Raw genomic sequence first — 16,896 nt, 5'->3', positions numbered from 1 at the left:
ATTTGCTCTAAGAAGTGTATCGTTTTTATGTTCAGGAGGAGTGTATCTTTTTTATGCTCAGATCACAGCATGATGTGTGTTTGGCTGTTGTTTACTTGTTGGTGCGGTTGAAATTCTGCGTTTTCAAAATGTCGCTTATTGAAAAGGAAGTGAAAATTAAGATTCTGGACACATGGCTAAGACACAAGCTAAGTAGAATTCATCATGTCAGTGTTAAAACTATCATTAATAAATTTGGGGAACAGTATTCTTTGGATGAGCTACCAGGAAGAGGCAGTAAACCCGGTTCTTCCAACCCGAAACTGGACCAGATAGTAGTATCTCTAATCATGAAGAACAAATTAATATCAATACGTGATTTGGCCAAAAAAACAGGAACGAGTGTCGGAATGATCCAGCGTATCAAGAGGCGAAATCCCCTGAAGACCTACAAGAAGCAGAAAATCTCGAAACAAATTGTAGATCAGAAGAAGCGAGCAGCAACAAGGGCCCAGAAATTGTATTAGCGTCTTTTGCAGTGTCCGGATCAGTACTGTAAAACTCCATTCAATTCAATTGAAACTGAATGTGGAACACATTGACGATCTCTCTAATGCAGTAAACTTCACTCTCTGACACACACAATGTTTGCTGACGGCCCGAACGGGCAGCATTCAGTTCATCACTCGTTTCTCTTCAATCGAGGCTCAGTTTAACCACCGTCAGTTGATCTCTTGAAATGACAAAATATCTCTTTCAATAGTGTGAGAGCGGCCTTCAAATGGGGCTCATGTAAACATTCGAATTGGTTCAAGATAATAAATGAAAGACAAACCAGATAGCTGAAATATCAATCACAGAATACACATAAATTAATTGTTTCCTCCTTCAGTTTTCATTTTTAATACTTTACTTCATTTATAATTCTATTCGTTCGAACTTGCTCACTACCAAGAGCGAAGGCAATGAAGGAGCTACACTACTTGGCACTCGAAACTGAGCAAGCAGAACTTCAATTGACTAGGTACGATTAATCAACTGACGATGAATTCCGGGAGCTTCACTTGAAAATGGCAGCAAAAGTCAAATGAATTAGTAGGGATATGCTGACGGTCAGCGGCCATAAATATCATTTTCATCTTTGAACCATTAGATGTAATGTCACATAATATTATAAGCAAATTCCGACAAAAATCGATGTAATCTTCAATTGAATCGATTCGCTCTCTGTATTAGTTAGTAAGTTAGTATATAAGTTCCTTTTCCCCATTACACAATACAAGTAGGCTTAGAATTTTCCCTACACAAAAATCTCAGAATTGCGGAAGCAAATAATGTCCTCATGGTAATAACCAAATCATATATATAATAGGGCTGAAAAGTCACCACTTGTGGCTGAACACCTAATTTAAATTTTAATAATTCAATTTTAACTCATATTCCAATAAATAGTTATTTAAAAAAAAACAATCATTTTCATCTTATATTATTCGATTGAAAATGAAATTTTACCGCACTGGTCCGGATGCATGCGTTTTGATGGTCGATGAGACTTATGTAAATGAGGACTCAAAAACCCTTCCATGTCCACAATACTTCACTGTCGTCGTTGGGGAGGATGTGAGCAATGCGGACAGGCCAAGTCAAGTGGAGAAATTCGTTCGAAAGGTACTGGTATGGCAAGCAATATGTTTCTGTGGTTTGAAGTCAACCATTTATTACACTACCGGAACTTCAAATGCAGAAATCTATCGATCTGAGTGTCTCCAGAAGAGATTGAAACCTTTATATAAGAAGCATAGTACACCTCCACTGTTTTGGCCGGATTTAGCGTCGGCTCACTATGCCAAAAACCACTTCTAGTTGGCTTGCGGAAAAGGGTATAAATTTCGTTGAGAAAAATATTAATCCACCAAATTGCCCTCAGCTTCGACCCATCAACCGTTACTGGGCAATCGTGAGAACATGCAGGAGTTCAAACAAATTTTAGCTCAAGCGTCCAAAAATTGCGATGACAAGGGCGCATGTGTTTTAAGCCACATTATTTTTAAACAATTTTAACTCGAAATCTATAGCTTCTAAGGAAATTGTGTCTAAAAAGAAATTGTGGGTAATCAACTAAAATTTCAAAAAAAAAATGCACACTGAAAAAGAAATTTTTCGATTTTTCATGAAATCAAAAATTTTCGAAATTTTCAGTTATTCCACTGCACGGTTTTTCTTATGTTGTACTTGAGAAAATTTTCTAAAGTTTTTTGAAAAACGATGTTTTGATAGATATAAATGTGCTTGAGCAATGAAATATTATTCTTCAAGCTACGCTCAATGAAAAAGCCCATACTTTCTAAATTCAGTTATTTTTGAGATAAATGGAGAAACAATATCGAGTAAAAAGATATTTTATGAGAATACACCTTTTTGCCTTTCTCATATAGAAAGGTTATGTAATCACTTGAAAAACCGACTAGTGAAAATTGGCCCGGAGGGCCAAGTATCATATACCATTCGACTCAGTTCATCGAACTGAGCAATGACTGTGTGTGTACGTTCATGTGTATGTATGTGTCAAATAATCTCACTAGGTTTTCTCGGAGATGGCTGAACCGATTTTGACAACCTTAGATTCAAATGAAAGGTCTTCCGGTCCCATACAGAATTCCTGAATTTCATCCGGATCCGACTTCCGGTTATAGGGTAAAGTGTGTTCAATATTGTACACCGTCACTTAAACCGGCGAAATAAAAACCGTAAAATTTCTACACTGGACTCTAAACCGTTATTCCCAATCTTAGGGTCAATTGAAAGGTCTTATGGTCCTACCAAAATTTACTGCATATTTTCGGATGCAACAAACATTTAAATCGTAATTTAGAGTGCGTACTAGTAAAGTTTGTATGTCAGGTTTTTATAAATTCGTCAGGATTCTCCATCGCCAAATTTATTATTTTATAAATCCTGATGAAATTTTGAATAAACTATTCATTGACATCCAGACAATGCAAGCAGTTGTTTTCAAGATGTTTTAAAAATAAAATCGAATAAAAATCACTGCTTTATCAAAATCACAGGTTCAACAAGGGAGTAACCGCCATATTTAATAACATGCCTGCTTTTAGGTAACCGTTTAAGGTATCAAAAATTAGATTTCCTTGGCCTTCTTGTTTTCCTCTGGTATAAATGTTCACTTATGCTGTAAAAGATTGCCTACACTTAACTATAAAAGCGCATTTTTTAATACAAAACATCAGTGTGATAACTACCATAAAAAAAACTATAGTATTCATTGAGTGTGATTTAATGATGAGAGAGTATTATTGTTGTAGACCTTTTCATTGGCATACCTAACCTTTTTTTTGGCATACCTAACTCACGGTCTGTTTCAATGAAGGATGAAGGAATTTAATGTGAATAAAAACACGGTTTCATTGGCAAAGCAATTGGTTAAAGAGCAAGGAGTATTGGCTGTTCCTAACAAAAAATGTGACAGTCGATTGGATGCTGATATAAAACGTAAAATACTGCAGTTCTTCAACGACGATGATATAAGTAAAACTATGTCAGGACAACAAGATTACGTGGCTACTATAAATATCAGCAGTGGAGGTGAACCAGTTAAGAAACAGCTTTTCCTTTGAAATATTCTAGAAACTTTTCAACGATTCCAAGAGGTCAGTAAAATTTCATTCAGAGCATTAACAACAAAAATCCTAATGTTTGAAAGAATCAGGCACTATTAAAATTTTAAGTTTCGTTATTATATTATAAAAAAGGCGTATTCTCATTGAATATCTATTTTTTCGAATTTGTTTTTCATATATTTCCATTGCTCAGACACATTTATTCCTATCAGAACATCGTTTTTCAAAAATAGTTTAAAAGGTTTGTTTTTCAGTGTATACTTTTTTTAAAAATTTTTTAATTATCTACAACAAAAAATTGTTAAAATTGTTTAAAAATAATGTGGCTTAAACACATACGCCCTCTTCAAAAATTAGGCTTGATTGGAAAAAAATCTCTAAACCAGTGAATAATACATTGTTTTCAATATCGCAAATCATGATCACACATGACTAGTTTCATGCAAATCGAAGGGGGTCGTACCATTTTTGGACGATTGGGCGTAGAACTGCTCTATGTTATCATTTTGATGAAAATGGCGCATCGAACCGAGCATAAATTCAGTCGCTACAGTCAATTCACAACATTACCCCCTTTTACTCTATAATTGATTCATAAATACCCTTTTAAGATTCCGAAGACGACTTTGTAATTCATTCATTGTTCAATTGATCTGTATCTGAGGATCTAGAAAATATTCAAAAACAGCTTCTGCAGATCTCGGATTACGTAGAAATTCGTTATGTTAAATCAGATATATCATATTACAATATTGATCACTCCTGAGAATAGAATACAAATCGAAAAAGACATCACAATTGCACCATCTCGTGACGGAAAAGGTTAATAAACCTATATTGTTTAATAGTTTGCATTTAGCATGTCTGTACTGTCAAAACTAATACACTTAAAGGTGGGCACTTTTCTATATTTTAAGTGTTGTTTTTCCTGATGAAATAAAATATCGCCTTTAACTAATATGATTATTAAAGTAAGAAACCGTTAAAAGTTCTGTGCAGAATTAGAATAAAATTAGAATTGTTCAAATTTTCTGAAAATGAAATGACCTGATATTGTGTGTTTATGCAGCTGGAATCGGAAATCATTATCTTTATAAACCTGAATACAAGTGTATTGAATTCTAAAATCGAGAAATTGTAATACTTTCTTCGGAAATATTGGCGAAATTCTGGAATTACCGTTACGATGAATTCGTTTCGTTCTGCGGTAACATTTAGAGTTCTACCACCCTGTCAGCTTGGAGCGAAATCAATCTTCAGTTCAGCAACGCCATCGAACGGCATCACATTCAGCATGTCATGTCAATTGTATGGGTGCGTAGTGCTGCTATTTTGGCGCGCACGAATTTGACATTTCTCTCCCCTACTTCTTTGTACGAGATTCGATGCGTACTCGCCTGAGGGGGAAAAGCTCGCAAAAAAGGACGTTGCCAAAGATTTGTTCGGGAAATGTGAGAGCTGGATATCTTGTTAGTATATTGTCTTTGGTGTTACATAGATTGCAAATAAATTTCTCATACACTTATGTTAAATAGGGTTTTTAATTTAACAATGCATTTTCTGTCGAATTATCAAAAGATGGTATTTTATGCCGGATTTACAGCTATTATGAAATGTCAATGATTGAACGAATACTAATATTTGTTTATCTAGCTTCAATCCTGAGGGCCATTCAAACGATTAGATTATGGTTACAATAATGAATTGATATTTTTGTGAAGAATTTTCAAATTGGTAGGAATGGAGGATCCACAGAATCTGAACGATACTCTCTTTCTTACTGCTTTAAAGCAAACGAAGAATTTTTGACACCTTGAAGATACAAAACAAGCTCAGAGCGAGATTCTGCTTGAAAGCTGTAGTTCGTTCAAATGCGTTCAGTGAATTTTCAAATGTGGATCCAAAAAGGGTTTAGATGACTATTGATACGGTTATTTAATGAATTTAGTGTTTATGTACAAGTTAATGGACACTATATTTAATAAAATTAGCTAGAGAGAGATCTGCTATCTACAATATTCAATGCATTCGCTTAAAAGATGAGATGACAATGGGTTTATTTGCTTAGTTTTGGCGTAATAGAAGTTGAACATGTTCACACATAAATTCTGATGATATTTCTTGTCAAGTCGAAAGGAAAACGTTAACTCTGAATACGTTGCAATCCGTTCATTGTAGGCCAAGTAGTCTACAAAATACTGGAGAGAAGCGTTGACGTCGTTTTATAATTCTGCCGTTAGAGAACATAAATTCAAAAAAATAATTTTTGTCTAGACGAAGTTCGACGGGTCAGCTAGTATGTGAATAAAAAAAATTTGTAGTGAATAAGTAACCTTTTTTTGCCACCGCTACACAGAAAAAAAAATGAATTTTACAGGTGACTTCTACTCGCACAGAATTTTACATGCTTCAAGCGTAATTTGCACTCGGCTACCAAGTGCTGCTGTATGGATTTATATTTATCAATTATTCAGATATTAACAATAATGAGCTCGGCGGTTTAGTTGAGTAATCGATGTGCTTGTGATCTAATGTTTCTCGGTTCAAGTCGTGCTGCTGCTATCGATCTTTTGTTTTTTATTTCATTCAAATTCAAGACATGTAATTTTCAAATCACACAATTTTACATATTCTTGAATATAAATTTGTATGAAATACGACGCTCCATTTATGTGCATTTTATAAGATGTAAAATCACAAGATTTTTTCGAATTGTGTATGTTAATGTGATGTCCCTCGTGAATCGCAAGAGTGATCCATAGTGATATATAATATAGTTGATTAAATGCATAACCTGATTGATGGATTATTTATTTTCACGCTTTGCGGAACTCGTAGGATAATCTGAGTGATTTTACCGTTTTCCAATTATAATGGCATCAATAAGCATATTCAATCAGAAAAAAATGTCCATAAATTTAACATGCCGTACTCACCGACTTGCCGTGGAATTCACGCTAGTGTTACTCTTGGAGCGTCGCGATATAATCGAGTCCCCGCAGTTGACGACCGTTCCTTTGCTGATGGAAAAGTGTCTCAGCCGGTACAGATCGTCACTCTGTCTGGGATTGTACGGACGTTCGGGCAAGGAACACACTCGAGGCCTCGCATGGTCAGGAACTGAGGAACCGGAGAGACGGACAGAGAAACAATTATCTCAATTAACACCGATATGTGTAACCGAGCGTAACTTACTCGGCAGCTCCAGAAAGTTGGACGTCCGTCTCTGGCGGCCGCGGGCGGATGCCTGGAAGGCCAACGGACCGATATCCTCGTTGGAGAACACGGACGTGTTCGAAGCGGCACTTTTTATCGACTCCCGTGAGCTTCTCCTGCTGGCCAGATAGGCAAGGCCACCCCCCTTGTGACTGCTTCGACGGCGACCCTTCCGTCCGACTGCACCCAGTCCGGCCGCGTTACCATCCGTTGTCTGCGTTAGGTCACTGGTCGATTTGTGATAATTGAGCGACACCACGCTGTCCGAACATGTGCGATCCAGTGTTGAGTGGGAGTTCCGTAGTACCTTTTGGAACGTGACAGGACAAATATTTAATCCACCGGTATTAATGGCTCGTGACTGCTGCTGCTGCTAGAGAGAGGTGGTACGGTGTTTCTTTACTCACCTGGTAGCCAGGATTGGACGTGATGTTAATCTCGCTGTTGAGCTGGCGACGTGTGGAACGAGGTGAATGGTTGGGCGACTTTGCCCTTGAGCTACTGGGGGCCGGTGAGCTGGAACTAGCGTTCGATTCGACCAGGATTGGTTCACTGAAATTTAAAAAGTTAAACTACCAAGCTTCTGCTCTACTTTGCCACCAACTTACTTCTCGGAGGAATTATCCGGCGTTTTGTTGGAATAAATTCGATTTTTCTTACGATCTAGGTCATGATTATCCTTTGATATGCTGTTGGCGGTGCAGTCTTCTTTGGACGCTGTGGGATAGCAGTATTCGAAGCGCTTACCTTGGGGAACAAAAAAAAAAGCTGATTAGCGAACTAATTGACCTAGCAAATGCTATCATCAAACATACGCTCAAACCGAGGGCTGATGGCATCATATTCGTAACGTGAACTGGATGATGCTTGCGTTGACAGCTCACAATACTCGAACACCGGGGCAGTACTGTTGGTCTCGGTATCGTCGTCGGTTGTTTTGATAATTTTCGGACTGGCCGGCAGTGAGGTTCGACTTGGCCATGAGTCAGCGTGCCGCTGCTTGAAGTCCTTCCGGGCACGTCGTGTATCTTCCATAATTGATAGGATATTGTTTACTCTCTACATTTCCTAGTGAGCAGCTGATAATGACGGCTGCCGGTCTGATTGCTGACCTGTCAAAGAACAATCATTTTAGCATATTAATTATCTAATGTCGTTTTCGTTATTAAATTGCACTACACCGGTGTAGCGAAAGCTGCACCTAAACCGTTCGTTTTTACCAATTGCACTACACCAGTGCTACACATTTTCTGCACCGATACCACTGGTGTAGCACTCATCAAAAGTTCGGTGTAGCTCTGTGCAATGGAATCGTTTATTGTAGTCAATGGTTACTGTTTATGTTTTCGTAATTTTTGTTCGTTTATTCATGCCTCAGTGTAGCACTGCACCGGTGTAGTGCAAATTAAAAACGAAAACGCCATAAGAATACCATGAAACATGAACCTCAGTCAATTAAGCCACTGAGAACAGACATCCACTTAGTGATCATTTTGTCAAACAACTGTAAAATCTCTAGTTGGATGTCTGTTCTCTGTGATTGAGCCATGTTTACCGCCGTTCCTTCAAACTGAATAATCATTCCGAGCGAAAACCGGACATGACTTCTGCTAACTTTTAACCCAAAAAGCAATTAGAAAACCTCCAGGAAGTGGGCGAGAAGTCAAACCGCGAGTATCAAATAATTCACCCGGAAAATTCTCATTCGGGTTCATTTTACAGCTAAACACCTAGCAAAAGGCGAAACAATGATAAACAACCATCACCCCTTGGTGAAGAGGAGGGGGGGGGGGGGGGCGTTTTTCACCGCAATGGTTTTGGCGCCCACGCAAAAAAAAACGATTCAGCAGATGATGATTTTCGTTCAACCTTGTTATCCATTATTAATTATATACCAGCCAGCCGTCGTGTCTTCTCAGTCTCTCCTGGTCCTGGTTCAGCTCAACCACGAAAACTTTTATTATGGTAGCCCCTTTTCTGCTGCAACCGGTAGCTCTCATATTACACGATGGTAATTGATTTCCTTCCCACTCACACGAACCAGAAAACGATTCACTGCCGATGGCAGCAGCCGGAAGGGCGGGAAATGGATATCGTAAATCTGTCCAATCCGTAGATTAATACTGATATCGGACGACTGTCTGTTTTTCGATATGGAATTATCTAGTGCTGATTACATTGATTGTCGACAATGGCTGCCACTGTAATGATTTCGATAGATCCGTGAAACGTGAAACAGAATCGATAAATAACAACTCGTGACACATGTCGTCGGATAGAGAACATAGTAGGCTTTTGCCAGTCTGTTGCGGGCTGCCGATTTCTTTTGTTTTCATGAAAACGCTTGGCCCTTTTCTTGTGTGACAAACTACCAAGTAATTCCATTAAATGAACATTCTTAATTAGTAGGACTACTTAATTTTTATTTTTTCCCAATTTCATTATGCAACCGTGAGTGGATTTTAAACCCATGCCATGGCATGTGAGTTTCTGATGATGGAATTTCAGGTTGTTGAGTTTTTCAAGTTCGCTTTCCTCACGTTTCTACCAGGGTTGCCACTTATGCAGATTAATCTGTATTTTACAGATTTTTCAGATAAATTTAGGACCAAGATTCTGTGTATACAGATTACAGATTTTTGGTCAGAAATACAGATTTTGCAGATAACATGAATTGAAAATTTAATAATTATCGAGTTAAAAAATAATAAATGGAACTGGTTTTCACGAATTCAAACCGTTGTTCTGATTTTGTGATAATACAGGGTGGAATAAGCGGTAAATACGGTTTTGAATTGCAGTCTGATACTAACTCGGAAGAGAACACATTGTTTTATGAGAATTCCTATTTATAAAAATGTGTGTGAAATGTGCACACAGAACTAAACAAAAAAAATCCTAATGCTAGTTCCAGACTTTTACCAACATTTCCAAATTAAGTATTACAATTTCTTGATTTGAAAAATAATATCATTTGTATTCATGTTTGCTGTGATAATGATTACGGTTCCAGTGATAGAAATACACACTATCAGGTGTTTTTTTTTCTGTGTGCTATTTACTTACCCCCAAACTCCAATCTCGCTTTGTATGAACAGCATTCTTCTTCTATAAACAATCTTTGTAATCAGATTAGAGAACGCAAGAGAGTTATTATCCTGGGCGATTACAATCTACCCTTCCTACAATGGAACTTCGATGATGAAATTTGTAGCTTTATTCCGAACAAGAAACTCTGTTAACTGAATCAATGATTGAATCTGGTTTGCAGCAAATGAACTATTTAACGAATGAAAACGGTAAACTGCTAGACCTGACTTTTGTAAGCAATGCTGATGATATCGAATTATTAGAACCCCCCCAGAGCTTGATGAAACTAGATCGTCATCATCAACCGTTTGTTTTGACTATTGACGTTTTGGTTAACTTATCCATGAATGATAACGTGGAAGAAATTTAGGATTTCAAACATTGCAATTTTGATTCTCTGAATGCAGAAATTTCTTATATCAACTGGTTGGAGATATTAACTTTGGGCTCTTTAGATGACGCTGTGAAGAGATTCTATGATGAATTGGACTCAATTTTTCAACGGCACGTTCCCCGAATCAGTCGTAGGTTTCGTCCGCTGTTGAACATTCTCTACCCTGCAGTAAAACACATAGTATCATTGGATCAACACGGTTTCGTCAGGAATCGCTCTACTACAACAAACCTGATGAGCTATGTGTCTTCGCTTATTAGCAAACTTGGAAAACGTCAGCAGATCGCTGCCAGTATATGTCAAAGGCTTCCTGGAAAGTCTACATATACTGCATCTGGAGTTCCTCAAGGAAGTCATCTCGGTCCTCTACTGTTTGTACTTTTCATCAACGACCTCTGTGACAGACTTATCGTATATGCGGATGATTTAAAGGTTTATCGCATCATAACAACTCTGGTGGACTGTTGTGCTCTGCAGATGGATGTTGAGAGAACTCTAACATGGTGCCATCAAAACGGTATGGGAGTGAACATTAAAAAATCTAGCATCATTACTTTTGCACGAGTACGATCTCCAATTGTTTTCGACTATACTATGAACGCTGTCTCTATAAAAAGAGTAACATCGGTCAAGGATCTTGGTATTATTCTCGACAGTAAACTTCGATTCGCAGAACACTACTCAACCATGACAGCAAAGGCATATGCAGTTTTAGGGCTCATCAAACGCAATACTCGCGACTTTACGGATATCTATTGTCTGAAGTCACTGTAAATCTCTCTGGTTCGTAGCATTCTCGAATATGGAATTACTGTGTGGTCGCCGTATCACTCTATCCACATAGTTCGTATCGAACGAGTACAGAAGAGCTTCATCAGATTTGCCCTTCGGCAACTTCTTCGGCAAAATCGTTTACAACTTCCTCCCGAAGATCATCGCTGCGCTCTCATCAATCTTCCCACTCTACGAAATAGGCGAATATACTTGCAGCGACTGTTTATATTCGATTTGATATCGCACAACATGGACTGCCCTGTGCTGTTGGCCGAATTAGATATCAACGTTCCTGGTAGATCACTGAAGAGAACTGAATTTTTCCGACCTGTGGCTCATCGAACGCGGTATGGACAAAACAATTCAATAGATGTTTGCTGTCGACATTTCAATAGCGTTTACAACCACCTTTTTTATTGTTTCGAATGTAGAGGCTTTAACATTAGTGTCATTCGCCTCTTCGGGCCAGAAAAACTTTCTGACGTTATGTGCGGGGTTGGGAATCGAACCCCGGGACACTTTCAAAAGACGAATAGGAGTAGAGTTAATTTAGAATTGGATTTAGTCTGTGCGATATTTTTTTTAATCGGAGACGATAACCAATAAACAATAAATAAATAAATAAATGCTTCAAAACAAGATAATTTAGTATAAAAACTTGTAATTCGCCTCAACGTGAGCTATCAATTGTCGTAAAAGTAATAAGTATAACTTTTTCATATGCTTTCTGTATTGCACTTATCATACTATTTAATAACATCTTTTCAGTGCTAAACAAAATTTCTATTTGTCGATTTTTTTAATGGCTCGTCTGTTGAGTGAAATTCAACTACTTTTTAGAAAATAAATATCAAAATTCAAATTTTGACTTAAAGTTTCAACTATTCGCAAAACAGTTCACAGCCAGGGCCAAATCGCTTAGTATATGCACTTTTAATTCGTAGACAATTTATAAAAATGACAATTTTCTTTTACATTCTAACTTTCCCTGAGAAAAAAGATAATGTGCAGATAATTTAAATTCAATGTCATAATACACCGTTCATTTCATTTTAATTTTGTTCTGTATATCAGAAGTGATCTACCAAGGATCGCCCTCATAGGCTATAGGTTTCGTCTTTTCATCACTATTCATATCATTCACGAGTAAAGTTTAATACTGCTTTATAACTCTTGAAAGTGGAGACGGTAGGTTTAAAAGAGCGTAATTCTACATTATTTATAGACGATATTTACTTTCGTCAGAAAAATAACACACTTCAATATAAAACAGTTCACACCTTTATGTGGGCATCATGCTCAATTATTTTTGACATTTCACTTCTAGGTGCACGCTAAACGCAAACTGTTAAACATGACTGAACTAAAGGCCTTTTCCGTCACGAGATGGTGTTACTGTGACGTCTTTATCGATTTGTATTGGATTCGTTAAAGTGATCCATATTGATATATAATATATATGGTATCAACAAAACTTTTTCTTCACGTAATTGGAGATATGATCACCAATTTGTGATAGAATTTCCAGTAGTGTGACATAACCACAAATAGCTCGAAATTAAAGTTTTTTGAAATATTTTGTATGTAAAAAAGTTTAAAAGGAAGCATGTACTGTTGACTCGTTCAGGTCAGGGCAAATTCAGATTCTGAACCCAATTCTAGAGTTCAGTTCTGAAATTCACTTTCAGAATTTTAAATCAGATTTTCCTTAAAATTCAGTTCCTTGTCTAGAATCCAAAAGCAGAATCTGGTTCAAGCGTTCTGGAACTGAAATCGCATTTCAGGACCTGATTCTAAGACTGAATTTTGGACGAAATTTGGAACTAAGATCAGAGTCTTGATTTTAGATCTGGATTCTGGAAGTACATTTCGGAAATGAACTCTGAAGGACTTGAATCTGGTTCTAGAAATTGATGTTCAGACTGTCCGGAATTCAGATTTAGAATTCCGTTTCAGAATACTTTAGCTGGGTTTTTCTGGAACTTCAGACCAAAGTCCAGGACCGGAATTCAGATCCAAAGTTCAGTCTTATCTCCAGAACTCAGTTCTAAAATGCATTTCAGAATCCAAGATCAGAATTTAATGCTAGAATGCTGATCTAAAATTAGGTTCTAAAATTCATTCCACAAGTGAAACCGAATTCAGGAACTAGGTTCTGAAGATTTTTTAACTACACTCTGGATCTGAATACTAGAACTCTATTTCGGAGCTGAGTTTTGGATCCGAATTTGCAAATTGAATTCGGAATCGGAATTATGTAACTAAAATTCAACTGAAGATCAGTTTCCAAATCCCAAGCTGTGCTAGGATTCAGGTTTAGAATTCATTGCCAAACCAGAGATTTGGTCTCGAACTCAGTTCCAGAGCACAGGTTCAATTATCAGTTCTACAACCCAGATCTAGAATCTTTGTTGCGACCATTGTTCCCCGGATGAGTCATGTAATTTTTTTCATGTATTTTGTTCAGAAACAAATGTTTCCACTTTATTTCAAAGAAAGTAAACACTACAACTGGTCCCATTTACCAATGACGGGTTTCTACTTACTCTGTAATTATCAGAGCTTAATTCTGTATGTTGGAATAAAGACAGGCAGTTATAGGGGAAGATGTTCGGTTGCCGGCACCCCACCGTAGCTTTTAAAAGAAAGCAGATAGCGTTATTTCGACAAATGTGTGCGTAATAGCAGCACGTTCTTTTTGTGCCGAATGCCAAAGCAAACAGACGCTTGTACTTTTTGCTGAGCTCAAAACAAATTTTAATTGCGTGAAAATCGACACAAAAGTTTTTTATGACTTTTTATACTATCATAAATTGAAAAGCATCCATCGAAAAGGTGAGTGGATTGAATATTTATGAGGTGAAATCGATCTATTTCGTGATTTAATACCGGATGCAATCAAAATGTTCATAACCAAAGTTTTTTGTCGTGAATACGACTTACTTTACTATGGGGTGCCTTTTCAAAATTTATTTTTTATTTATGATAAAATTATCAGTTGTGTGACATAATCTCGAATATTTCAAAATTAAACTTTTCTGAAATGTTTGGTATAAACGAGTATCAAAGGGGATAATTCATAAGCCTCGTTTGCCTTTCTCGTATTTTGAAAGCTCATAGCTCAGTGATCTGTGGAAGGATTTATATAATCTAACTACCATTGATTCGAAATTTTTCAACTTAAACGCGTATAGCAACAGCATTGAAGTATTTCAATAGTACACTATTGAAAAAGCTGTCTCATTTGGCCCATGTCAACACCAGCCAATCAGAACGCGTTCTGAGCCTTCTTTGTTTATGCGAAAAAATGTGGAAAAGGGGAATGCTTGCATAATTCATACAATTGATCAACTAATTGATATTCGGAAGTGTTAAGGAACATATCAGTTGTTTTCGTATTCACGACATCCAGTTATGTCTCTTACATTACCCACCCGCCTTTTTTAATTGTATTGATACAATGCCTTTCAGTTTATTTATTTATTTGGAGTAGGGAAAAGCCCACCTGAGTTAGTTTATGTCAAAATATGGGTATAAAACCTCTTCATCTTTTGCATCAAATCCAAAATAAAACCAATTAAGCTGTAACCCGAGAAAAGATTTCTTGATGACATTACGGGATAAAGAAAAATAGAATCTATTGAAATAGTAGTTGAATATGCGGCACATGCTAGCAATGGGCTCGTTATATCCATAACTGGTTCTAGCACAGGGAATCCGTAGAAAAATATAGGTTTGAAAATTACGGCATTGAATGCCCAATTGTAATAGCTTGAAACAAACGATTTGCGACTGAAGTCGATCTGCACAAAAGTGTTTACAGGACAGCTCTATGTTTAACAAAAATATTTATATTACTATGGGATTCATAGTAGAATATGTATTTGATTCTTGAATCGAAATTTTGTATATTAAGTCACAGAGAAAGTGAATGAAAATTAACCTCAATTTTGGGTATCAAAAATCAAGGCGACCAAATGCACTTCAACGAAATGAGAACAGTACAGATTTTCAGTTCATGATATATTTTTGAGAAATCGATCGGTTTCACTTTTAACTTTTTGGGTTGCTTCTTCCGGAACTTCTGAAACAGGTAATTGGAAAACAATGGAGTCAACGGAGCTTCATCTATTGTCAAGACCTACAAATGGAAGCAATCGACTTTCCTTTTTGTGTTGAGTATCAAATGGACATTTATAGCCGACCAAAATCTCCGGAATCCGCAGTGATTGATTGATACCAATTATCTTTCTCCGAATTGCAGGAGTTTCATGCTTTCAGTAATCAGAACACTATCACTGCGATAGAATTTTTCATCTATTACTATAGGTTTTAAAACTTACATTTTGTTACAAATTTTACAACGCATGTCGGCTATTATAAATCAAACTAAGGCTATTGTGAATAATTTGTCATTTTCATTTTTGTAATTTATTCTTATAAAACAATGATGTTTTAAGGTAAGATTGAAAATTCGATTGGTCTCAAATTGATTGACAACCGTCCAAAGAATTTAAACTGTACATCATTCATCTAAATGAAAATATTGCATTAATAAAATATTGCGGAATTACGCGTCGTTGTGAATCGGTAATTTGATAATTAATTTATATTATTTATTCATTTTAAGATCCGTTACAAATGAGTATTTACGTTACGAAAATCGCGTGTAGGTTTTCAAATAATTATAACGTATTATCTACAATAATGATCACTTTAAATAACGGGTTCAAATGGCTTCCTGAATTTCGTTGCGCTTCGATTTTTTATCATTTCCATAAACAAATTTTCAATACAGATTTACATCCCTGGCCACCCTGGTTGCCACTTCGATTACAGGAAATATACTAAATGGTCACTTGGAATAACAGCAGAGACTAATTGAGATGGACATTATTGCAACATTTCACGCTACCGCGAAGGCGAATAATAAAAGGCTTGAAACATAATGTGTTACGTGAACACGAGTGGGGAACAATTCTATACTTACTTATACTATACCGTCGGATATTTCATGTTTGCTGCAAGCAATTTCCTTTCAATTCCATAATTGTTCATGTTTTAAAAGAAAACTCCATTTTCAAAGCAGACAGTACAGTTGCTATGCAAACCCAAGCAGCCAAAAGTTCCACAATTACTGAAGAAATCTACCTTTTTGCTGCCAACTTGTACACGCGAAACTTTTTACTACAGAACAAGTTCCTCGTGAACTTTTTGTCTGCTTAAGACAACAAGAGATTTTTTTCACAGCTGGGAAGTACAGAATCAGTTCTCTACTGTCCTACTGAACTGTCAGAGATTACTTGTTAGGTTAAGTTTTTCACGAAGATGACATAACCTCACGAAATTGAGAATGAAAGGAACAACATTTGACAGTTACGGATAGTTTGTTAACATGTTCATTCTTATTCGAATACGTGTTATTGTAAATGTAAACAAAGCTCCGGTTCATGTCAAACATTAACTTTATTGATCATTTGTATGGGAAAAAAGGTACTTATACAAATTATTTGAAAGGACAATTTATCACAATGTAGTTTAATATTCTGTTTATTATGAATTACAGGCGTTTTCGTTGGACCGCAGATTCGTAAGCTTATGGCTGCTAATAACTTTGTAAAGAAATTGAATCAAGTGGAGAGAAAAGCATGACTTAGTTTTCTTGTTGTATTTAATGCAGCAACACCATTTTTCTCCATAGCATCGAAAATATGCGCAGCAATTTATGATAAAAGTAGTAGGGTAAGGGCTCCCTATTTCATCTCAGCTCCAATTTTCTTTCTCATTCCTTCACCTCATAACTTT

The 16,896-nt window shown here is 36.6% G+C and overlaps 1 protein-coding gene across 2 annotated transcripts in view; it reads right to left on the bottom strand.

The window, feature by feature from the left end:
• Positions 1 to 16,896, bottom strand: part of LOC131434553 (uncharacterized) — a 71,532-nt gene that overhangs the window by 30,848 nt on the left and 23,788 nt on the right. For both annotated transcript variants that reach the window (XM_058601372.1, XM_058601373.1), the window contains exons 2-6: positions 7,649 to 7,945; positions 7,442 to 7,580; positions 7,241 to 7,385; positions 6,813 to 7,140; positions 6,554 to 6,737 (exon numbers count right to left, since the gene is read on the bottom strand). In XM_058601372.1, coding sequence (XP_058457355.1) covers positions 6,554 to 6,737; positions 6,813 to 7,140; positions 7,241 to 7,385; positions 7,442 to 7,580; positions 7,649 to 7,868 — 1,016 coding nt within the window. In that variant the 5' untranslated portion in view covers positions 7,869 to 7,945. The remainder of the gene's footprint in view (positions 1 to 6,553; positions 6,738 to 6,812; positions 7,141 to 7,240; positions 7,386 to 7,441; positions 7,581 to 7,648; positions 7,946 to 16,896) is intronic.

The sequence above is a fragment of the Malaya genurostris genome, chromosome 3 (genome assembly GCF_030247185.1).
Source record: "Malaya genurostris strain Urasoe2022 chromosome 3, Malgen_1.1, whole genome shotgun sequence".
Lineage (NCBI taxonomy): Eukaryota > Metazoa > Arthropoda > Insecta > Diptera > Culicidae > Malaya > Malaya genurostris.
Note: the sequence above shows the minus strand (reverse complement) of the source record. Positions and strands in the feature narration are given on the sequence as shown.